This window comes from Salarias fasciatus, chromosome 14 (genome assembly GCF_902148845.1).
Source record: "Salarias fasciatus chromosome 14, fSalaFa1.1, whole genome shotgun sequence".
In the NCBI taxonomy this organism is placed as follows: domain Eukaryota; kingdom Metazoa; phylum Chordata; class Actinopteri; order Blenniiformes; family Blenniidae; genus Salarias; species Salarias fasciatus.
The window spans coordinates 12325991-12344125 of NC_043758.1; the positions used below are offsets into that span (position 1 = coordinate 12325991).

At 45.0% G+C, this 18135-nt stretch overlaps 1 protein-coding gene across 1 annotated transcript; it reads left to right on the forward strand.

The window, feature by feature from the left end:
• Nucleotides 1-5408: 5408 nt before the first annotated feature.
• bmp16 (bone morphogenetic protein 16) lies at nt 5409-14989 on the forward strand. Its single transcript, XM_030108792.1, has 3 exons — nt 5409-5936; nt 11501-11868; nt 12602-14989. Exons 2-3 carry the CDS (start codon nt 11508-11510, stop codon nt 13648-13650), a joined length of 1410 nt encoding a protein of 469 aa, XP_029964652.1. The 5' UTR covers nt 5409-5936; nt 11501-11507; the 3' UTR covers nt 13651-14989.
• The last annotated feature ends 3146 nt before the right edge of the window (nt 14990-18135 follow it).

Below are 18135 nucleotides of genomic sequence, written 5' to 3' on the forward strand. Positions count from 1 at the left end.
ACATCATGCAGTTGTGCAGGCAAATAAATCAGACTTTATTCAAACTGTTGGATTAATTCCAAATGAGAAAATGCAGGATGAGCCTTGACTTTTATCTGATGAAGTTATTATTACAATGCAATGATGCCTCACAGTTCATAATGGAAATGACCAGTAAACATGAAAAAAAATCCAATAGAAAAACCTCATCGAAATTCATTCTGGTATAGGTTGTTGTCCAAATCTAATCATTAATTTGTTTGTTTTTTTAGCACAAATATGAGCGAATTATGATCTTTTTTTTATGTTCATGGATAAAATGCAGATTGCTTGAACGTCAAATTGTGAACTCACAAGATTGCTATGAAACTTTGAATGAATTTTGTTGACGAAAGCAACCTGGGCACCAACAGGGCTGTCTGTCCTGTGATGGACTGCTGACTGCTGGAATTCTACCCTGCTTTTGCTCGCTTTCAGCTGCAACTGAAACATAACATATCCAGTTACCTGGAAAACGAAGTTGTCGTTGAATCCACGACGTCAGCACCGTGTGAGCAACCCTGATGACAGATTCACTCATTAAGTTCAGCTGAAGGTTCTATCCGTTAGTTTGGCGGCCTGAAGGTGACGCATGTTATTACAGTCTGCCTCAGATAATCGCTCATTGTTAAAAGGCTGGTATTTTCCACTGCAAACTTTTCTCTGCACTTGCTCCCACAAGTTGAGTACAGTGTTTTTTTTCGACACCATTCTCAATAGAAATAGATTAATAAGTCAATGCTAACAAGCATGTAGACTGAACCAGATTCTTAACAATCATTCATTCATTTTCTGCCGCTGCTCCCTTTCGGGGTCGCGGGTGGCTGGAGCCGATCCCAGCTGCTGTGGGCAAAGGCGGGGTACACCCTGGACAGGTCGCCAGTCTGTCGCAGGGCTGACATATATAGAGACAGACAACCATTCATTCACGCATTCATACCTAGGGGCAATTTCGGGTGACCAATTAACCTACCATGCATGTTTTTGGACCGTGGGAGGAAGCCGGAGTACCCAGAGGGAACCCACGCACACACGGGAGAACATGCAAACTCCACACAGAAAGGCCCCGAGCTCCGGCCGGTATTTGAACCCAGGACCTTCTTGCTGTGAGGCAAGAGCGCTAACCACCACGCCACCGTGCAGCCTCTTAACAATCAGCTGATCTGTATTTAGGGACGACCAAAAAAAAATCTCTGGCGCTGTGAAAGCAGGCTTATATAGAAGCTTCAGTTGTAACTGCATGTCAGTTTAGTAGTGTGTGTGTGTGTGTGTGTGTGTGTGTGTGTGTGTGTGTGTGTGTGTGTGTGTGTGTGTGTGTGTGTGTGTGTGTGTGTGTGTGTGTGTGTGTGTGTGTGTGTGTGTGTGTGTCTCCATTACAGGCGGCAGGGCAGTTCCATGTTACAATTCCCAGTCACAACACTGAAGATGTGTAAGTGTCCTTCTTGCTGAAAATGTTCACACCATATTCTTGGATTCTACATTTTGAACAGTATGAATAAAACTAACAAATGAATCTCGAACAGAAACAGTCGTTAGTCTTCCTCCCCTGAGGCCCGGCCCCCAGTCATGGGAAGGTGTTCACCCCGGGGCACCACTGCACCTACCACCATCAGTCCTGATGATCATGCTGATCACTGAGTTGTCATGTGTGATGACTTGCTCAAAGACACAGAAGAAGGGAAAGAATGGGATAAAATCAAACCCCCTCCTTTCCTCCTCCTCCTCCTCCTCCTCCTCCTCCTCCTCTTCCTCCTCCTCCTCCTCCTCCTCCTCCTCCTTTCCCAATGAGGCCTCGCGCTCTGCCTCCGCGGAGGGACGGAGCGGTATGGAGGTGGGAACTCTGGGATGCAGGACGGATGGACGGCTTGTTAAGAGGGCGGTGAGGTATTACTTTAAAAGTTTCTCTCCACCCCCGTCGGAAGTCAGCGGGACAGGCAGCCGACAGCTTTTCCAGAGGATGGGAAAGCTGGAGGCTGGGATTACTGCTCATTTCAGAAAGGCACTTAGTGAACCCAGAGCTGCGGCCGAGCTGCCACATCTGAAACCTCAAAGAGTGGCCATTCATTCACAGAAAACACTTTATACACTCATTTCACTGAACTTGGATTCCAGGTTTGACTAATTAAGTCTCTCCTTAAAGTTGAAAACACATCCTAGAAGATCCTGCTCTGTCTATAGGTATCCCATATGCATGCTGTTTATGTTCTCTGTCAGCTCGTTCCTTGGCTACGACAGCTGAAAGATTTAAACCCAGGACTGCTGCATATTGTCTGCTGGACATACTCAGGATGTTCTCTGCATCCTTTGTACTCAGTTCCCTTACATTTAACTTGACATATTTGATAGCTTTGGAAACTTGAGTTTAATTTAAAGTCCTAAAGTTTGGCTTTTCAACACATGTTTGTAATGACTGGCCCATCTGTGGGTCACAAGGTTTAAGAGACTCTCCCTTGTGGTGCATTCAAGGCTTAGTGAGATCGTGCTTTAATAACGTCTATGTTTTTGTGTCCTGCATCTGAATTTCCGGACGATATACTGCAACTCAGAATTTAGTGTTTTTTTCCTTTTTTTTATCTCAGATAGAGAAAATAAATTCCTCCCAGATGAACCAGGAAGGAAAACGTTTGAATGCATGAGAAGAATAAAGAAAAGGGAAAAAAAGAACAACACCCAGCTAACCGATAAAGATCCAAATCTAAATCTGTAGAAATGGCTTAAAGCTCCTGTATAACTCAGCGGGCTTTGAACAGACCAGAGGTGCAGGCCAGCACAATGTTTTTACTTCACCCACATAGAAAAATACTACTGCCTGGAGATATATGCTAAACAACCAGGGAAAGGTTTAGCAGAGAGTGATGTGGAGCGATCAGCCTCTTCTCTGCTGAATTATCTTCTTCACAGAATGGGATCATGTGGAGATATTTCCCTTTCACAGTTATTACAGTTAATGTAACAGTCGTTACAGTTACATTTCAAATCAATTGACAAAGCCAAACGTACAGAAGCAGGCCAGAGTAAACTGTGGATGGATTGATACAATATTATGTATTTGGTATTTCTGAATCTATCCTACAATTACACTGAGGAAATTGTGTGAAATAAATTCAGTTTTGAAAAATCATCAAACCCATCAGTTAACTAGTCTGAACCACCCAGGATCAGGGGCCCTCGGGGGCGTTTTGCATGAACACTTTCATTAGAACAGGTTAATTACTTGCATCCACTGCTTTAACCTTTTTTTTTTTTTTTTTTTTTTTGAGAAACCCAGTTAGGACGACAAATAACATGCCTTTGATGTGTTCTTGAATGAATGAATGAATGAATGAATGAATGAATGAATGAATGAATTTATTTTTCGAACTTGTAAAAACCTATGCAGCTAATTTGTACATAAAAAAGAAAAAATGATAAAAAAAAAAAAGTTAATACAAATCAAAGAAAACAAAAGAAAACATCAACATAGTTCGAAATCTTGAATGCTATGTTATTTTAAATCAGTCTTAATGTCTGGAAAGTCAGAAGTTGGTCTTTATCTTCATTATTTATCCTGTACTGATCAAGAAGAGCGACTTCAGAGGAAGGGCACAGTAAAGGAGTGACAAAAAACTGTGCGTACGAGGAAGCGGAAGGTATTCAATGAGATCTTTGTACCTGAGTGTTAGTTATTTATTGCTGATAAAAGAATAGGCAGCAATTGTAATCTTTGTAATGGCCTACCATCAGTCTTAGGAGTGTAACGCAGAATGACTCACAATGAATGCAATGATCAAATGGGATTAAATTTGCAGCTTTCCAATTTTTAGCTTCCCTAAAGGACTAGTTCAGGTAACATTTGGCCCAAACGCACGTATTCACTTTATTTCCCAAGCAGACCAATCAATACCACTCTAATGTCTAACTGTTATAAAACTAAAGCTCTGAGCCGATCTGTCTCGATTAGTGGCTACGGGAGGAGAGCGCTATTGATCTTCTAATCTAACGCTCTGCACAAAAGCAAGCTAATAAGGCCAAGCGGGAGCAGAGTCGCCGTGTGCTGAAATGTCTCCTTTTATCAAGCAACTCGGGGAACAAAATGACAGTGAAAAAGCGCTGCTGGTCGTTGACATAATGCGCTGACTGATAGTGTGGCTGACGGCTTCGCTCACAGACGGCAAAGGTCAAACGGCTCGATCTGTATCTGCCGCGAGACTCAGCTGACCGCAAAAGCAAAAGCTGCCTCGTTGAAAACCCCTCCTCGGGGAGGTCAAAGGTCAGGTGGACTTAGAACAGGGAAGAAGAGGGTGTGTTTGATAACCCGTCCAGTTCTGCGGATCAATTATTTTTAGTTGCAGCTGCTGACAACAGATGGAGACATGTGAGCATGAAAACAGACCGTTTCCTGCTTTTCACATCATGTATTCCTTTGACTGGCGTTTCAGGGATTGTTGGAATTTTTAAATGTGCTCTGAATCTGAAAACAAGTCGGCTGTTATTGGAAAAAAAAAATCTAAAAAAGTGTGTCTTCAAAGAGAAGTGTGTGTATGTGTGTGTGTGTGTGTGTGTGTGCGCGTGCGTGTGCGCACAGGAGTGGACTGGAAGAGCAAGTGGAGGGGACAGAGAGGAGGAGCAGAAGGATGTGGGGAAGCGATTCTCCAGATGAGATCTAATATGTGAGACGATGCATCCTAAAGAGACGTTTTCTCATGGGTCCACCCCATGAATACAAATTCACCCCGCCACCCGCCATCTGAGCTGGAAGGACAGATGCACCTTGCCTCAACCCGTAGTGGAGAAGTACAGCCTGCCTTTTCCTTTTTTTTTTTCTGTTTTAACCTCGACGTTTACTTCCATCCAATCACAAAACTCAACCGTGGTGACTTCACGGCAGCTCTTATGAGTCATCCATTCATACCTTTTGTCGTGTAACTGAATCTGTTTGCTCTTATTCAGTGTCATGGGGCCTCGTATTTATAATGACGGAGCGATTGTCTGCGAGCATGTTGGCGGAAAAGTAACATGTTGCCCGCGAAACGCCACAGGTGAGTTTGTTGGAGGAGAACAGGTGGAAAATTATGAGCCTGCTTGTACTAACCTCTGATTTATCTGCATAAGTGTGTCGGAAGGTGTGTGTTTAGCCTTGTTTCAGTGCGACTGTCTGTGACACAGAGAGTTAACAGCCTGTAAATGTGCCAGCGCCGCTGTTCGTGACATCACTGTATGAGAGGATCGCAATGATCAGGAAAGGCAATCAGAGATAAACTGACTTTACCAGCTGGACAGTGAGTATAGTGGAAAAAGTGTGTGTGTGAAGGTGTATGTATGTGAGTGAGTGAGTGAGGGAGGGAGAGAGAGAGAGAGAGAGAGGGGAAAGGGGGAGGAGATACAAAAGGGAGGAACAGAGTAAAGAGGAAAGGAAAGGGACATAGTAAGGAGGTTTAGGAACAAGACGGAGCTGCTGCCTGTGATACAGTACAGACTGACAGACACCAGTCATTTTCCTCCTGCAGCTTCCAGCCACTGTGCCAGCCTGTTTGAAACAACCAGGGGTGGAAGTGCAGGCGACAGAGAAAGGGAGTAGCCTGCTCGCAGAGGTCAGGCAAGGCAGGCGTGCAGGCAGGCAGAGGGGAAGCCGCTCGATGTTTTCTAAGAGTTTGCTTATCTGACACTGACAACAGGATGAGGAGCTGAACCAGGGAACAGAGAGGGAGGAAAACATGGAGCATTCAACTATACCTCCAGTTCATTCTCACAGGCAACACAGGATAGGCAGGCACCGGCTGCTCCGGGAATGAAATTGAAACAGAGGGAAGTAGCAGAGGAGGGTAAATAGTCCACTTTGTCCGTTCTGTCTGAAGGAGCTGGAGCGAGAGCCGAGGGATCGTAACACTGGAGCTCAAGGATAAACCATGGACTCTGCATACATCCCACCACACCTGGACGTGAGTACTACATCCCTGTCCCTAACACACACACACACACACACACACACACACACACGTACACATCTGTCTGTCAAACCACAGGCCACAGGAACTGCGCTGCTGAAGCCATTAGTCACTCTGGGGAGGAAAATGCACATGCATACACACACACACACATATACACACTTACACACATGCATACACTGTTGGCACACTGTATTGCTCAATCAAAATCTTGTCCAGTAAGCAACTTGCCCGAGAATAATGTGCTTATTATGAGTTCAAAGAGCATAACGTCAGTCGTCGCCGCTGCAGCGAACACAGCATGAATCGGCCCTCAGTGTTAACTTACAGCAGCTTTAATGTGAAAACCAGAGGCGTGTTTTTGTTCTGCATTTCACATCGGCGTAGCTGTCAGACACATAAGGGGAGCAGTCTCCGAGCTTTCAACAGTCGTGAGTTGATATGTCACAGTTTCCACTGATGCTGCTGCAGCGTCGCGCCTCAGCAGGGCCTCCTGTTAACCACAATGCACTTTGCGACGCCGAGACCTCCGGGCTGCGTCCCCAGCCGAGGAACAAGGGGGGGGGGGGGCCTCGTGGCGATGAAAGAGACAGGCTGCAAACACACGGTGGCATATTCACACACAGATGAAGCTACAGGCGAGACGCGGTGTGTGTGTGTGAGTGTGAATGCGACGCCCCATCAGTCAGCCGGAGCAGGTTGTGGCTGAGCTGTGAGGGCAGGGAGTCGTCCTGCTCACACTCAAGCAGGTGTGCATGCACTTCAACTGAGTTCCAGCTTCTGTATCTTTATATTTTTTGGTTATAAGTACGTTTTGGAAGCGCACCTCTTAATTTTTATACACTCCTGCACACATGGCAGTGCTGAATTTCTCTGGATGTTTTGGATGTTCAGTTACTGTCCTCACACATTTTTGCATCAGGAGTGAATCCAGAGAATTTCTAGAACAGGGAACCTAAAATAACCTGAGTGGCTCCCAAAAGCGATAAAACAATGAAGGCTTCCAATAACATCTTCAATATTTAGACAAAAAAGTGGAAATGGAAATATGTAATTATTCAATTACTGTTTTTTATGAACAGTTTTTTAATCTTCTTTTTGTTTCTTGGTTGCACACTGACCATATGTTATAATGTCTAACTGCTTCATCACAGCATTTAGTGCTATCAAACAGGATCTTAAGCAGCTTCAGTGTTGCAACATCAGACCATCGCCATCAATTATCACATAGTGTAACATTTTTTGGAATTTATTCATGTGAAAAACTGTCCAAAGTATTCTCAAAGTGAAATTTCACCCTCGGTTTGCATCCACTGTTGTGTGTGAGTAGTGGAGCAGAACGGACGTTTGACATGTGGGTCATTAGAGAGCTAATCCGTCCAGCTGGGAAGAATTAGAGAGCTGTGCTAATAGAGTCTAATAAAACCACACAGCAGCCTACCTGGAGTAGCGTTGGGATGATTTCATCTGTTACGCTTTGCAGAGCCGAACCACGAGTGCACAAATTTTTTTTTTTTTCTAACCTCACACCCATTCCAGAATAAATCCACACCTCAAGCATCGGCGCGGTCATAACTGCACAGTTAATTATGGTGACCGTGACGTGCTCGCTCACTTTTATGTGTTTTTAGTGTGAGGGGCCGCAGTGGAAAAAGAGCAGCAGTGGATGCAGAAGTATCCTCAGAAGTGTTCTCACATGTGTGTTTCTATACTGTGCATCATGTTTGGGACTCCCGGGGCCGTCTGACGTGAGAGATTTTCGAGCGCTTTCATCAGCTCAGAGCACAAAACGAACCCCGTGGCATGCATGGAGGACATATCATGTTTTTTGAAAGAACGAGGCGGCAGCGTAGAAAAATGAGAGCTGGAAACCTGGGGTGGCGGTGGGGAGGGGGGGGGGGGGGGGGGGTCGATCAGGGAGAGTGAGAGGAGGAATTTGGGAAAAGAAACACGGGAAGAACAACAGGAAGGGAAAGTTGAGGGACCAGGCGTAACATGAAGACAGCGGCGGTGGATAAATCAGCCGGGTGCTGTGACACTGCAGCCCCCTGGCCCGGCAACAGTCTGCCGCTCTCTTCCGCAAAAACACCATTCATTTAAGACCTGAGGAAAAAAAGAGCACTTTTAATAGAGAGAAAGAGAGGGCGATCGCGATAAAGAGCAACAGGGGAAGAAAGAAAAAAAGCTGAAGAGAGTGAACTGAGAAGCCGGTTTGAAAAAGAGAGTCGAGAGAAAACAGTCACACATGACAACACAGAGGACAAAGCAAAAGGACAAAGTTCAAGGAATGCAAAGAGGAAGGAGGAAGGGGAAAGGCAGCAGAGTTTGACATAAACAGATAAAAAGAGAGGCTCAGAGTGAGAGGCGGACATCGGAGGTCAGAGGTTTTAATCAGTGAGTTGAGGAAGACACGGGCCAAACCGGCAGCGGCACCTGACTGTCGCGCGCCGGGGTCACTTCGCCGTCCGCCTGGAAGGTTAGGTCACATCTAATACGTCTAAAAGGGTGGGCCGCCTGCAGGGAAAAGACGCACAAACTCCACAGAGAAAACCCCAAATGTCCAGTTGACTTTATCCCTTACCCATTCATCACACAGCCCTGCTGCTTCTCATCAGTCCACCTTCAGGCCGCAGTCAGAAGAAGTTGAAATGAGTCAGACGCTACAGGGGAAACTATCATCATAAAAATGTCACTACTTCTGTCCAAGTGGAATGACTCGACATCGGGGTGGGCGGCGCCCTGATGCACATGACACATAAAGTTATTAGATGAGTAACGGATCCTGTTTGCACAGCTTAGATTAGATTGAACCAGTTCTAACACAAAGTTCTATAAAAATGTGGGACTGTCCACCGTTCCGCTGTGATACACCTTTGCACCTCGGAGTCACCTGGGTGGTTTTGTAGGTGAGGAAAGTACAGGAGAGAGGTGGTGTTGCTGTCCTTAATCTGCTTTACAAGCCTCCACAATGTATGGGAGAGGCCGTCCGGCGGAGAGTCTAATCTGTAATTGTCCTCCGCTGCGCTGCCTCAGGTGAAACGGCCCGGGGTGGGGCCGCAGCCGTTTAATGGATAGCCAGCAACAATCCCACGCTTGGAGGTGGCTTATTTTCCCAGGCTTGCCCTTTGAACCGCGCAGCGCACGGACAACGCACAATCGCACAGGCATAAAAGTATACACACCTTCACACCTGTGACCTCCTTTTAACCCCTTTTCTGACAGTGTGGGGAGATTAGCGATAATTACAGCGTCATTATGTGTTTACACAGCCATAAAAGCCTTTCTTATCTCGCTTTGGGAGGCCTAATCGATTCCCTGTCCCTTGGAGAGATGAGAAAAAGAGATAGAAGAGAGAATGAGTGAGATAGGCGAGCACTCGGACAGGGAGTGAGATAAGAGGAAACTCTGATAACAGCATTTTGGATGAACTTTTTTTTTGAACAAACCTTTCAGCTCCATTGTTACGTTTGTTCTCATCTGCAGTGAAGAAGGTCTTTCTTCTGCCTGGTTGACAGGTCTGACACTTTTGAACGGGCTCACTTCAGCCTCTTCAGGTGGAGAGGGCCGTTACCTTGCAGGTTTCTAATTACCTGCTCTGTTATTACCACCTGTGCCACAGACCTGCAGGGTGTCAGCCGGGTCAGAGCCATAACTGTGTGACCCCCGTCTGTGGTCGTGTTCCTGCGCTGAGACCATTCACGAAGGAAGATAAGCTGCTCTCTTGTTTTGAGTTTGCAGGAAGAGGCTTAACCCTCTTAACCTGGTCAACCTTAGCTCAGCAAACTGGCGCATGAAATGAAGTTTGGTTTGACTGATCCTCTGCAAGATGAAACAAACACAAATCATCCCAACACTGATTATGTCTTCACCTGGTTTTAGATCTCAAGTAAATGTTTCGTGGATATACTTTCTACTTTGATATTCAGATCACCAAAAATTAAAAGGATCTGCATGTTAACCACAGATGATGCTTATTTGAATATAACTGCATCCAAACACTGATTGCTGAATAATAAGATTCAGCACTGACTGTGAGCATCTTCCCTGTGAGTCCTTGTTTGAATTGGCTCAGCTGAGTGACGGGGTTGCCTTTCATTGCCAAGGTTTATGGTTTCATCTCCTTGAAAAGGAAGCACCTTGCATGGCAGCCATCAGCTGTCATGCAAAAGACTGTGAGTGGAAAACGTAAAGCACGTCAAGGCAGATCAAGCTTTAAAATGATCTCTATAAGTAAGATATAATTACAAATTTATTAGCTCAATTGTTTTAGATCAATATATTGCATGTCAGTGAAAAAAAATCCATCAAACTATCTTTTCTTCCATATCCAGATTGTAGTCTTCCTCATAAAGATAAACGCTAAATTTTCATCTGATAATACACCAATCTCTCAAAAGCAATATGAGCTGTCTTCTGCTCTGTCTTTATTCCTGTTAAAAAGTACAGGGTGTTCATGTTGTTCATGACGTGCCTGCGTCTGTCTGCAGAAGTCCAAAGTCAATGAGCAATATTTTCCACAATGTAGGTTAACACTGGTGTCTTCTTAGAATGATGAGATAAAATGAAGAAACCCCTCAAGGTAAAATCATCAATGATCACAAGGTTTTGTTATCCAATAAATACATGTTTGTTAATGTCATCGATGGTGTATAAAGTATTCACACAATTAAAGGGTCAGTTTATGTCAATCATAAAAGATGTGTACCTTCATTATAGACGTGACTTTTTAATATGAAACTGCTTCAGAAATTTATTCTCAAATGAAAAGAGATGGAAAAAAAATATGACAATCTGTCATTGTGTTGAGCTTCTCCAACTCCATCACAGTCACCGTTTGTCCACAGCCTTTGATTAATGCTGGGCGCCCACACTTAGTGCTAACAACATGTTTTTCATACACAAAAACAAAGGCTTGATTAAATTATAGACAGAGAGCGATTCACTGCTTCTGTTTCATTGCCCTGTGAGTTATACGGGCCTTGGGGGTAAAAAGTTTGCCATAAATTTGCAAAGAAAAACAAAGTAATGCTGTTTTGCAGCCACCAGTAACAAGCAAACAACTTCCTATGGATATGTGGATAGTAAATTTGTTGAACATATGCCACATGAAGGCAGGAGCCTAATGAGAAACTAGTGTGTCCAGGAAGGAGAAGACATGAGCATGATATACAGAGTCTGGGAGCATCTCGTCAGGGCTATGTCTTTAGCAGATTTTTTTAACCATTTCTTTATATTTTGCCATGTAATTGATGTTGTCTTTGTAAAAACACAAACTGTCAAAAAAAAAAAAAAAAACACATGAAAGAATCAACAGGAGAAAAGTGTTGAGCAGGATTTCACAGGTTTTGTCAGTCACGTCATCCGTCACCGCTTTGATTTGTTTCCAGGGCAGAGATTTAATTCTGGCATCGAGGGACAATCACCAACGCCGTAATCAGATTGGCCACCACTCAATTTTTAATTGTTCAGAGTGTGATAGCTATCCATACTTTGCTTGTGCTACTTCATCCAGTTCAAGGCCTCAAGGCATTTCATCATGTCCCCTCACCTTCCCCCAGGTCCACCATGTTCCCTGCTAACCTCCTGCTCCTCATGGTCCTGCTGCTACCTCAAGCCTCGTCTGGTCGCCAGGGCGGAGACACCAGCGAGATCGACCATGGCAGGGTGCCCCCCTCTCCCTCGTCCCTGTCCTCCCTCCCCTCGCTCCTGGATCCAGGCCTGGCCCAGACCATACAGACTCTCCTCCTGAGCCGGCTGGGCCTGCAGTCACAGCCCGACCCGCGGCCGGGGGTGCAGGTGCCCCGCTACCTCCTGGATCTTTACCGCTTCCACCAGCAGCAGTACCACCTGGTGGAGGACCCTTTGTTTAGTTTCCCCAGCCAACACATCCAGCAGGCCAACACTGTACGCAGCTTCCACCACAGCGGTAAGAGCTTTCAAATACAACTGAAATGCATGATTTTCAGGCAGTTTGAGTTTGATGTTAGTTGTGAAAATTAGTCCATAATGTGTGTGTGTACATTCTATCTTCTGAGAGTTCTTGCATGGCAATATCAGATTACTTCTGTGACTCACTTTTAGAAAATATAAACTTCCGCACTCAGATAAGTGACCCCTACAGCTCCTTTCCAGAGATGTGCAAGTGCATGTTCAGATCTGCATCTCTCACACAGAAGGGATTTCATCCAGGCCTCTGGAGTCTCAAAACTCTGTGATGTTTTTCTCAGCATGGCTGGTCTGTTCTGTTAGGAAGCAGCAGACAAACATTTACTCAGGACAACACACGGATCGCTGTTTATGTGCAGGTCTGTTAAAAACATGCAGCTTCCATCCCCAGCTGGTATTTAAAACTGCTGATTTCAAAAATTGCATTGAGAACGAACCTGAATGGACTCTCGAGGCTGCAGAACTCACAGATTGCGCTCACAGATTCACACCAGATCAGAGAACCTTCTCTACTTTAAACAACGTTGAGAGGCGTCTGCTTTCTTCTCACACTGGTGCTTGAGTGTGGTGGAGAACGTCTCAGTTTGACTCTACACTTGGATTTGTCCCTGGTGTGAATGTGTCTGTTTAACATCATTCAGAGCTGGGAAATTAAAAAACTTATGCATCCAAAACAAACGTAAACTTAACTCCTGTTTCTCTCTTCCTCTCAGAACCCCTTGGAGACAGTCCCACAGCAGAGTATCATACCAGGGTGCACATCTCCTTCAATATCTCCTCCATCCCTCAGGATGAGAAAGTGCTCTCTGCCGAGCTCCGGCTGCTCCGCGGCGGCCGAGCCTCTCTGGGCTCCGGGCCTCACAGACTGAATCTCTATGTCTCCGAGCACCACGGAAGCTCTGAACCCGCTCTGCTGGAGACTAGGTTACTCAACGCTGACCTCCACGGCCAAAAGCCAAGTGGTTTATGGGAGGCCTTCAGCGTGAGGGCAGAGCTCCTCCATAAGGCGCACGCTGGGACCGGCAGCCTGAGCTTCTTTCTGGAGGTCCGACCTGAAAACAGCACCAGCGCTGCAGATGAGGAGGAGGCGCCGAAACGAAAAGAGGGACACCTGAGGGTGTGCAGGTCTGTGGGTCAGGACGATCACAGCTGGGCCCAGGAGAGACCCCTCTTGGTGACTTACAGTCATGACGGCCATGGCGAGCCTTTAGTTAAACACGGCAGGAAAAGCACTGGCAGTTCCCAGAGGATGAAAGGAAGAAAAGGGACAAAGCTGAAGTCCAGGAAGAGCAACAAGAGCCGCAGCAGGGACCAATCCTGGGGGAGGGACAGAAAAATGAGGGACGCGGTGCCGGGGTGGGGGGATAATAAAGGAGGAGTCGGCTGGAGCGATCGCGGAAGGGTGAAAAGGAACGGCGGCCGCGCCGCAAAACTGAAACGCCTTTCCCGTAACAGGTGCCGCCGCCATCCCCTGTACGTAGATTTTAACGACGTGGGTTGGCACAAGTGGATCATCGCGCCAAGCGGCTACGACGCCTTCTTCTGCCTGGGGGAGTGTCGCTTCCCTCTGGCCGACCACATGAACTCCTCCAGCCACGCCATGGTGCAGACTCTAGTGAACTCGGTGAACGGAGCGGTGCCGCGGGCCTGCTGCGTGCCCACCTCCCTCAGCCCCATCGCCCTGCTCTACCTGGACCCTCAGGACCGGGTGGTACTGAAGAACTACCAGGACATGGTGGTGGAGGGCTGCGGGTGCCGGTAGTGTGGACGCGGAGAATCTTGACACTCACAGATAGATGGAGGAGCAGCATGGGAATTTAGGAGAAAAAAAAAAACTGAAGCATGCAAAGGCAGCCAGCAAACTGCAAACAGACTGAGAAAAATGTAGCAGCAAGAGGAAAGAGATGAGGGAATGGATACAGCAGCCAAATCATGAATATCAGGGGCAAGAAAAGAGGTCAGGCATAGGAAAAGAGGAAAAAGGAGCGGGGGAAAACAGACTGCCATACAAGAGGATAAAAGATTACTTAATAACCCAGAAAGAGATGTGCAAGCAGAAATACGGTCGACATAGGTATACTGCCAGGATTTATTTTTACTTCTTCTCCATTTAGCTATGGTGCAGCTGTACATCACTAACGGACAGGCGGCTTGTTTTCTCATGAGAATCCAGCGCTTTAGCATCAGCTGCTTTAACATGGAACGCTCATCTCGCTCTGACAGAGCCGAACGGCCAGCGTTCAGATAACTTCATCACAGGCGTAGATTTTAAGCTCCGCGGCAGGGTTTACTGTGGTCTGCATCTGCTTGAGGGTCTCAGTGACGACCGACAGCATTAGCAATACGACGATGGCACCAGCACGACGTCTGAACTTTGTGTGACAGTGTTCCTGCAGTATTTCACCCAAACAATGAGGTTCATGTGTGTTTTTTTGTTTGTTTTTTTTTTACGACTGTTCCTCACAAGCATCCCTACGTCACAAGCTATTTAAAAACCACAACAATAATGCTGAGGAACTATTACGCTCATTTTTGAATGTACTATTATCACTCTTATTTAAAGACAAGACCTTTTCTTTTCTGTAATTTTTTTTGTTTTAAACAGACGTGAAGAAATTCCAAGTGACGGTTGTCTTGTGATTATGCATAATTCCACTGAACGGCAACTCTAACTTAAAAGACACATTATGTATTTAAATAGCAGCAATATGGTGTATTTAATCTTGAAGATATTTAAGATGCCTGCACTTAACAGAACATTACAGCAAACTAAGGCCTGCCGGCACACATGAAGTACGTCATGGATGCCTCGCATTCATGCACATGTTCGGTGTCTTGAATTAACTGTGTGTGTTACTCACCCGCCCGACCATCGCAGACATTCCAAAACAAAGCAGACGTAGGTGACGTCACCGTGGAAAAGCTCAACTAACAAGTCAATTGAAAGCTCTATGTATCGTAGCTACTGAGGTGTGTAACAGCAGATGTGTTTGCTTGTTGTGTCTGCATGTGTCAAGAACAAAACTGAAAAAAAAAAAAACAACAGCAGCAAAGGAAGACTGGTGTTAAAACTGAGACTTTAGTGCCTTTCAAACAGGGGCTTTAAATGTGTTCTCTGCCGAGCTTAGTGGTTGTTTTCAGTGTTGCATTTTTCTCCCTGAATGGAAACATTTAAGCAGCAGCTTGTAAAATGTTTGACAATATACCTCTAATAAACACAGCAAACAGTACAACTGTTGAGTGACTTTACTTCTGCGTGTTCTCTTTTTTCTTTTTCTCCGGGCTCACATGCAGAAAAAGCAAACGCATGGTGTAATGGACAGAGTGCATAGTTTACAACAGATAAGGAAAAAACAATTGGGTTCAGTGAAAAAAAAACAGTAGGATGAATTGTGCAAATTGCAGAAATTACCTACTAAAAAGGTTAGCTATCCTATAAACTCTGAAATCTCACAGCATATTCTCATGATAAGTAGGAAATTGATGCCGGACTCCTTGACGGACTTGACTTTGAAAGAAATGAGCGCTCACAAGTTCTGGGATCCACTGACATTGAAAATAAATATCGGAGTGCGGGTCCTTGGATACTCCCTGAAACTGTCGTACCTGACGCCACTTCTCCTCTTATATCGTGGAAACTTGTAAAATGCAAGAACTTTAGCTGGGAAAAGCCAGCGTATCCTCACAATCATTGAGCGCAATATATTTAAAGTGAAAATCCAAGGACATTTACTTGACATGTGACAAACAGTGTGTAGCATGTGAGAGTGCCACTTGTCTAAGATGCATGAGACCACTTAAATTTCAGTTGCATAGATTTCTATAAAACCCAGGAAAAATATGTTGGAGTAGTTACAAACAATTACAATACCCAGGAAAAGTAAACATACCTGAAAACACATTTCAAGTACAGTTACAAGTATCTGTACTTCTGAGTGCTGCTTAATTATGTGGAAAATCTCTCTGCTTCATGCTTTGAAAAAGAAAATGAACCCAAAGTTCCCACAGCGAGCACAGAGCTGCATTTTCTTTGGTGTACATGATACTTTAGCTGAGGAAGTAGCTTCAAATTCTTACAATGAAACAGCTGTGAGACTCAGGGAAGTTCGGACTAAAGGGGAAATGTCTTCTTTCTACCACACATCCTCCAGCCAAAACCAGTCAACGTTTGGCTTGCTGCACGCTACCACCCATGAACAGTGCACATGTGCATGTGATCCCAGACTTCACAAGCAGAGGCAGCGGGAGAAAGAAAGACGATGCGGACTGAAGGAAGAAACAGAAGAGGCACAGTTTGCACTCTGGGTCACTGTTCAGTGCTTTGATCAAAACAACAACACAACCTCACATTTCTTCACAATCTGTGGAAGTTTTGTGAACGAATCCATTAAAAGCCCTCCTCTAACTTGAGAAAAAGAGCTTGTTCTATTCTTTCTGGTTTCATGACCTCTCGTGTCAGGATGTCACATGATCACATGGCACAAGTAAAAAGCTTGTTCTGGTGTTGATGAATGAACTTTGCTTATTTCACTGTTTCACGAGTCCTATAAACACACATTTACCCAAATTCAGTGGCTGCTGTGCAAAACATTTGACCTCCAGTGGGAGAAACCTGGAGATTATTGCTTAAGTAACAAACTTCAAGACATGGACAAGGTGAGATAGCAGAATCAAAACCGTGTGTGTGTGTGTGTGTGTGTGTGTGTGTGTGTGTGTGTGTGTGTGTGTGTGTGTGTGAGTGAGTGTGTGAGTGCTTATGTCAAGGACAGGCAACACTGCTGTTTACTGAAATGGAGCATTCACTATTTGTAACTATATGAATTTAAAAGTCAATCAAAAACATGACTTGGTCAAAAGTTCCTATGACACACCTCAGTGTTTCATGCTTAAATTCCCTAAATGTTGGCTCATTGTCTAAAATGAGTCCAGGTTGTCTATAATGAGATAACCTGGACTCAGTGAGTGCAAATACTCTCTAACTGGGCATCAATCAAAACAGTTGATCCATTGATTGATTGTGGTAACTCGGACCCAGTTTGTGCATGCAGTTTACTTCACCCTGCTCCCACCATGTGGAACTGGCTCCCAGTTCTGCTCCTTTCTCTCGTTTCTTTCATGGAATGTTTCATAACTATCTGTCATTGATCATTGTTTCTGTTTTAGTCTATGTACTCTCTATTTATACATGAAATGTACGTTGATACAAGAAATGAGCCTGTCTGTCCTATTCCTTTCTCTTTCTGTCCCCTCACCCCAACCAGAATAGCAGAAAGCCGCCACCCCGATGCATTTTGCTGTTGTTGTTTTGTTTTGTTTTGTTTTGTTTTGTTTGTTTGTTTTATAATAAAATGACGAACAATGGTTTTGTTCCTTCATAATGAAAATTCACATGATTTCACATTTTTATTCTATAGCCAGCTGGCTATAATTCAGTGACAGCTCACAGTGTAGTGAAAGAAACTGAATTATTAGATTTACAGAAAAGAGATGAAAGAACAAAAGCAAAACACACACAAGCCATTCTGAAACACACTGCAAGTTCAGATCATCACAGTATCTCGAATATGTATAAATAAAGGATTACCCTGATGACATTTTCAGCAGATGCATTAAAAAGAAAAGTTGTTAAATAAAGTTTGCAGAGCTGTGAGGCCCATGTTTTTCTCTGAGACGCTGCACGTCGTACATGCAGGTTTGGTGTGAAACAGCCTTGCTGCTGCACTTTGGGGGTAACTGCCCAGATCATACAGCTGGAACTCTCTAAACTTCCTTCCTCCTGCATATTTTACCTTTCAGCACCTGTCAGGAGTGTGGATGTGCGTCCATGTGTGCCTGTGAAGAGAAAAACAGTGAAGAAAAAGAGAGCGGAGAGGCGGCCGAAGATGTGTCATACGATATCATGTCCGCAGATGGTACGTGCCTCCGCTGCTCTGCGCAGAGCTGCAGATAACACTTTGGGTTCGAGCCAGTGCATTTCATCTCGTGTGCTGTGGCACATCATTGTTCACTCCGAGGCTGAGCGATAACCTCTGGCCTTTTCTCCTTCGCGACCCCGGCTCACTCTTCCACCTACAGCCCGTCTCCCCCATTCCACCTTTCCTGGCTCATCTATCACTCTTGTCCATCAGCATTCCGTCTGCAAGTCACAGATTATTCACTTTCACTTTAATCTCAATCACCTGCTCATCATTACATAGTTTTACTTGCCAACCTTCTCTTCTTTTGTTCCCAGCTCCTTTATGCTACA

Excerpts from the sequence above, each read along its gene's own strand:
- bmp16 (XM_030108792.1), top strand. The coding sequence starts at position 11,508 with ATGTTCCCTGCTAACCTCCTGCTCCTCATGGTCCTGCTGCTACCTCAA. Across the intron at positions 11,869-12,601 it reads ACGCAGCTTCCACCACAGCG|AACCCCTTGGAGACAGTCCC; the intron begins GTAAGAGCTTTC and ends TCTTCCTCTCAG.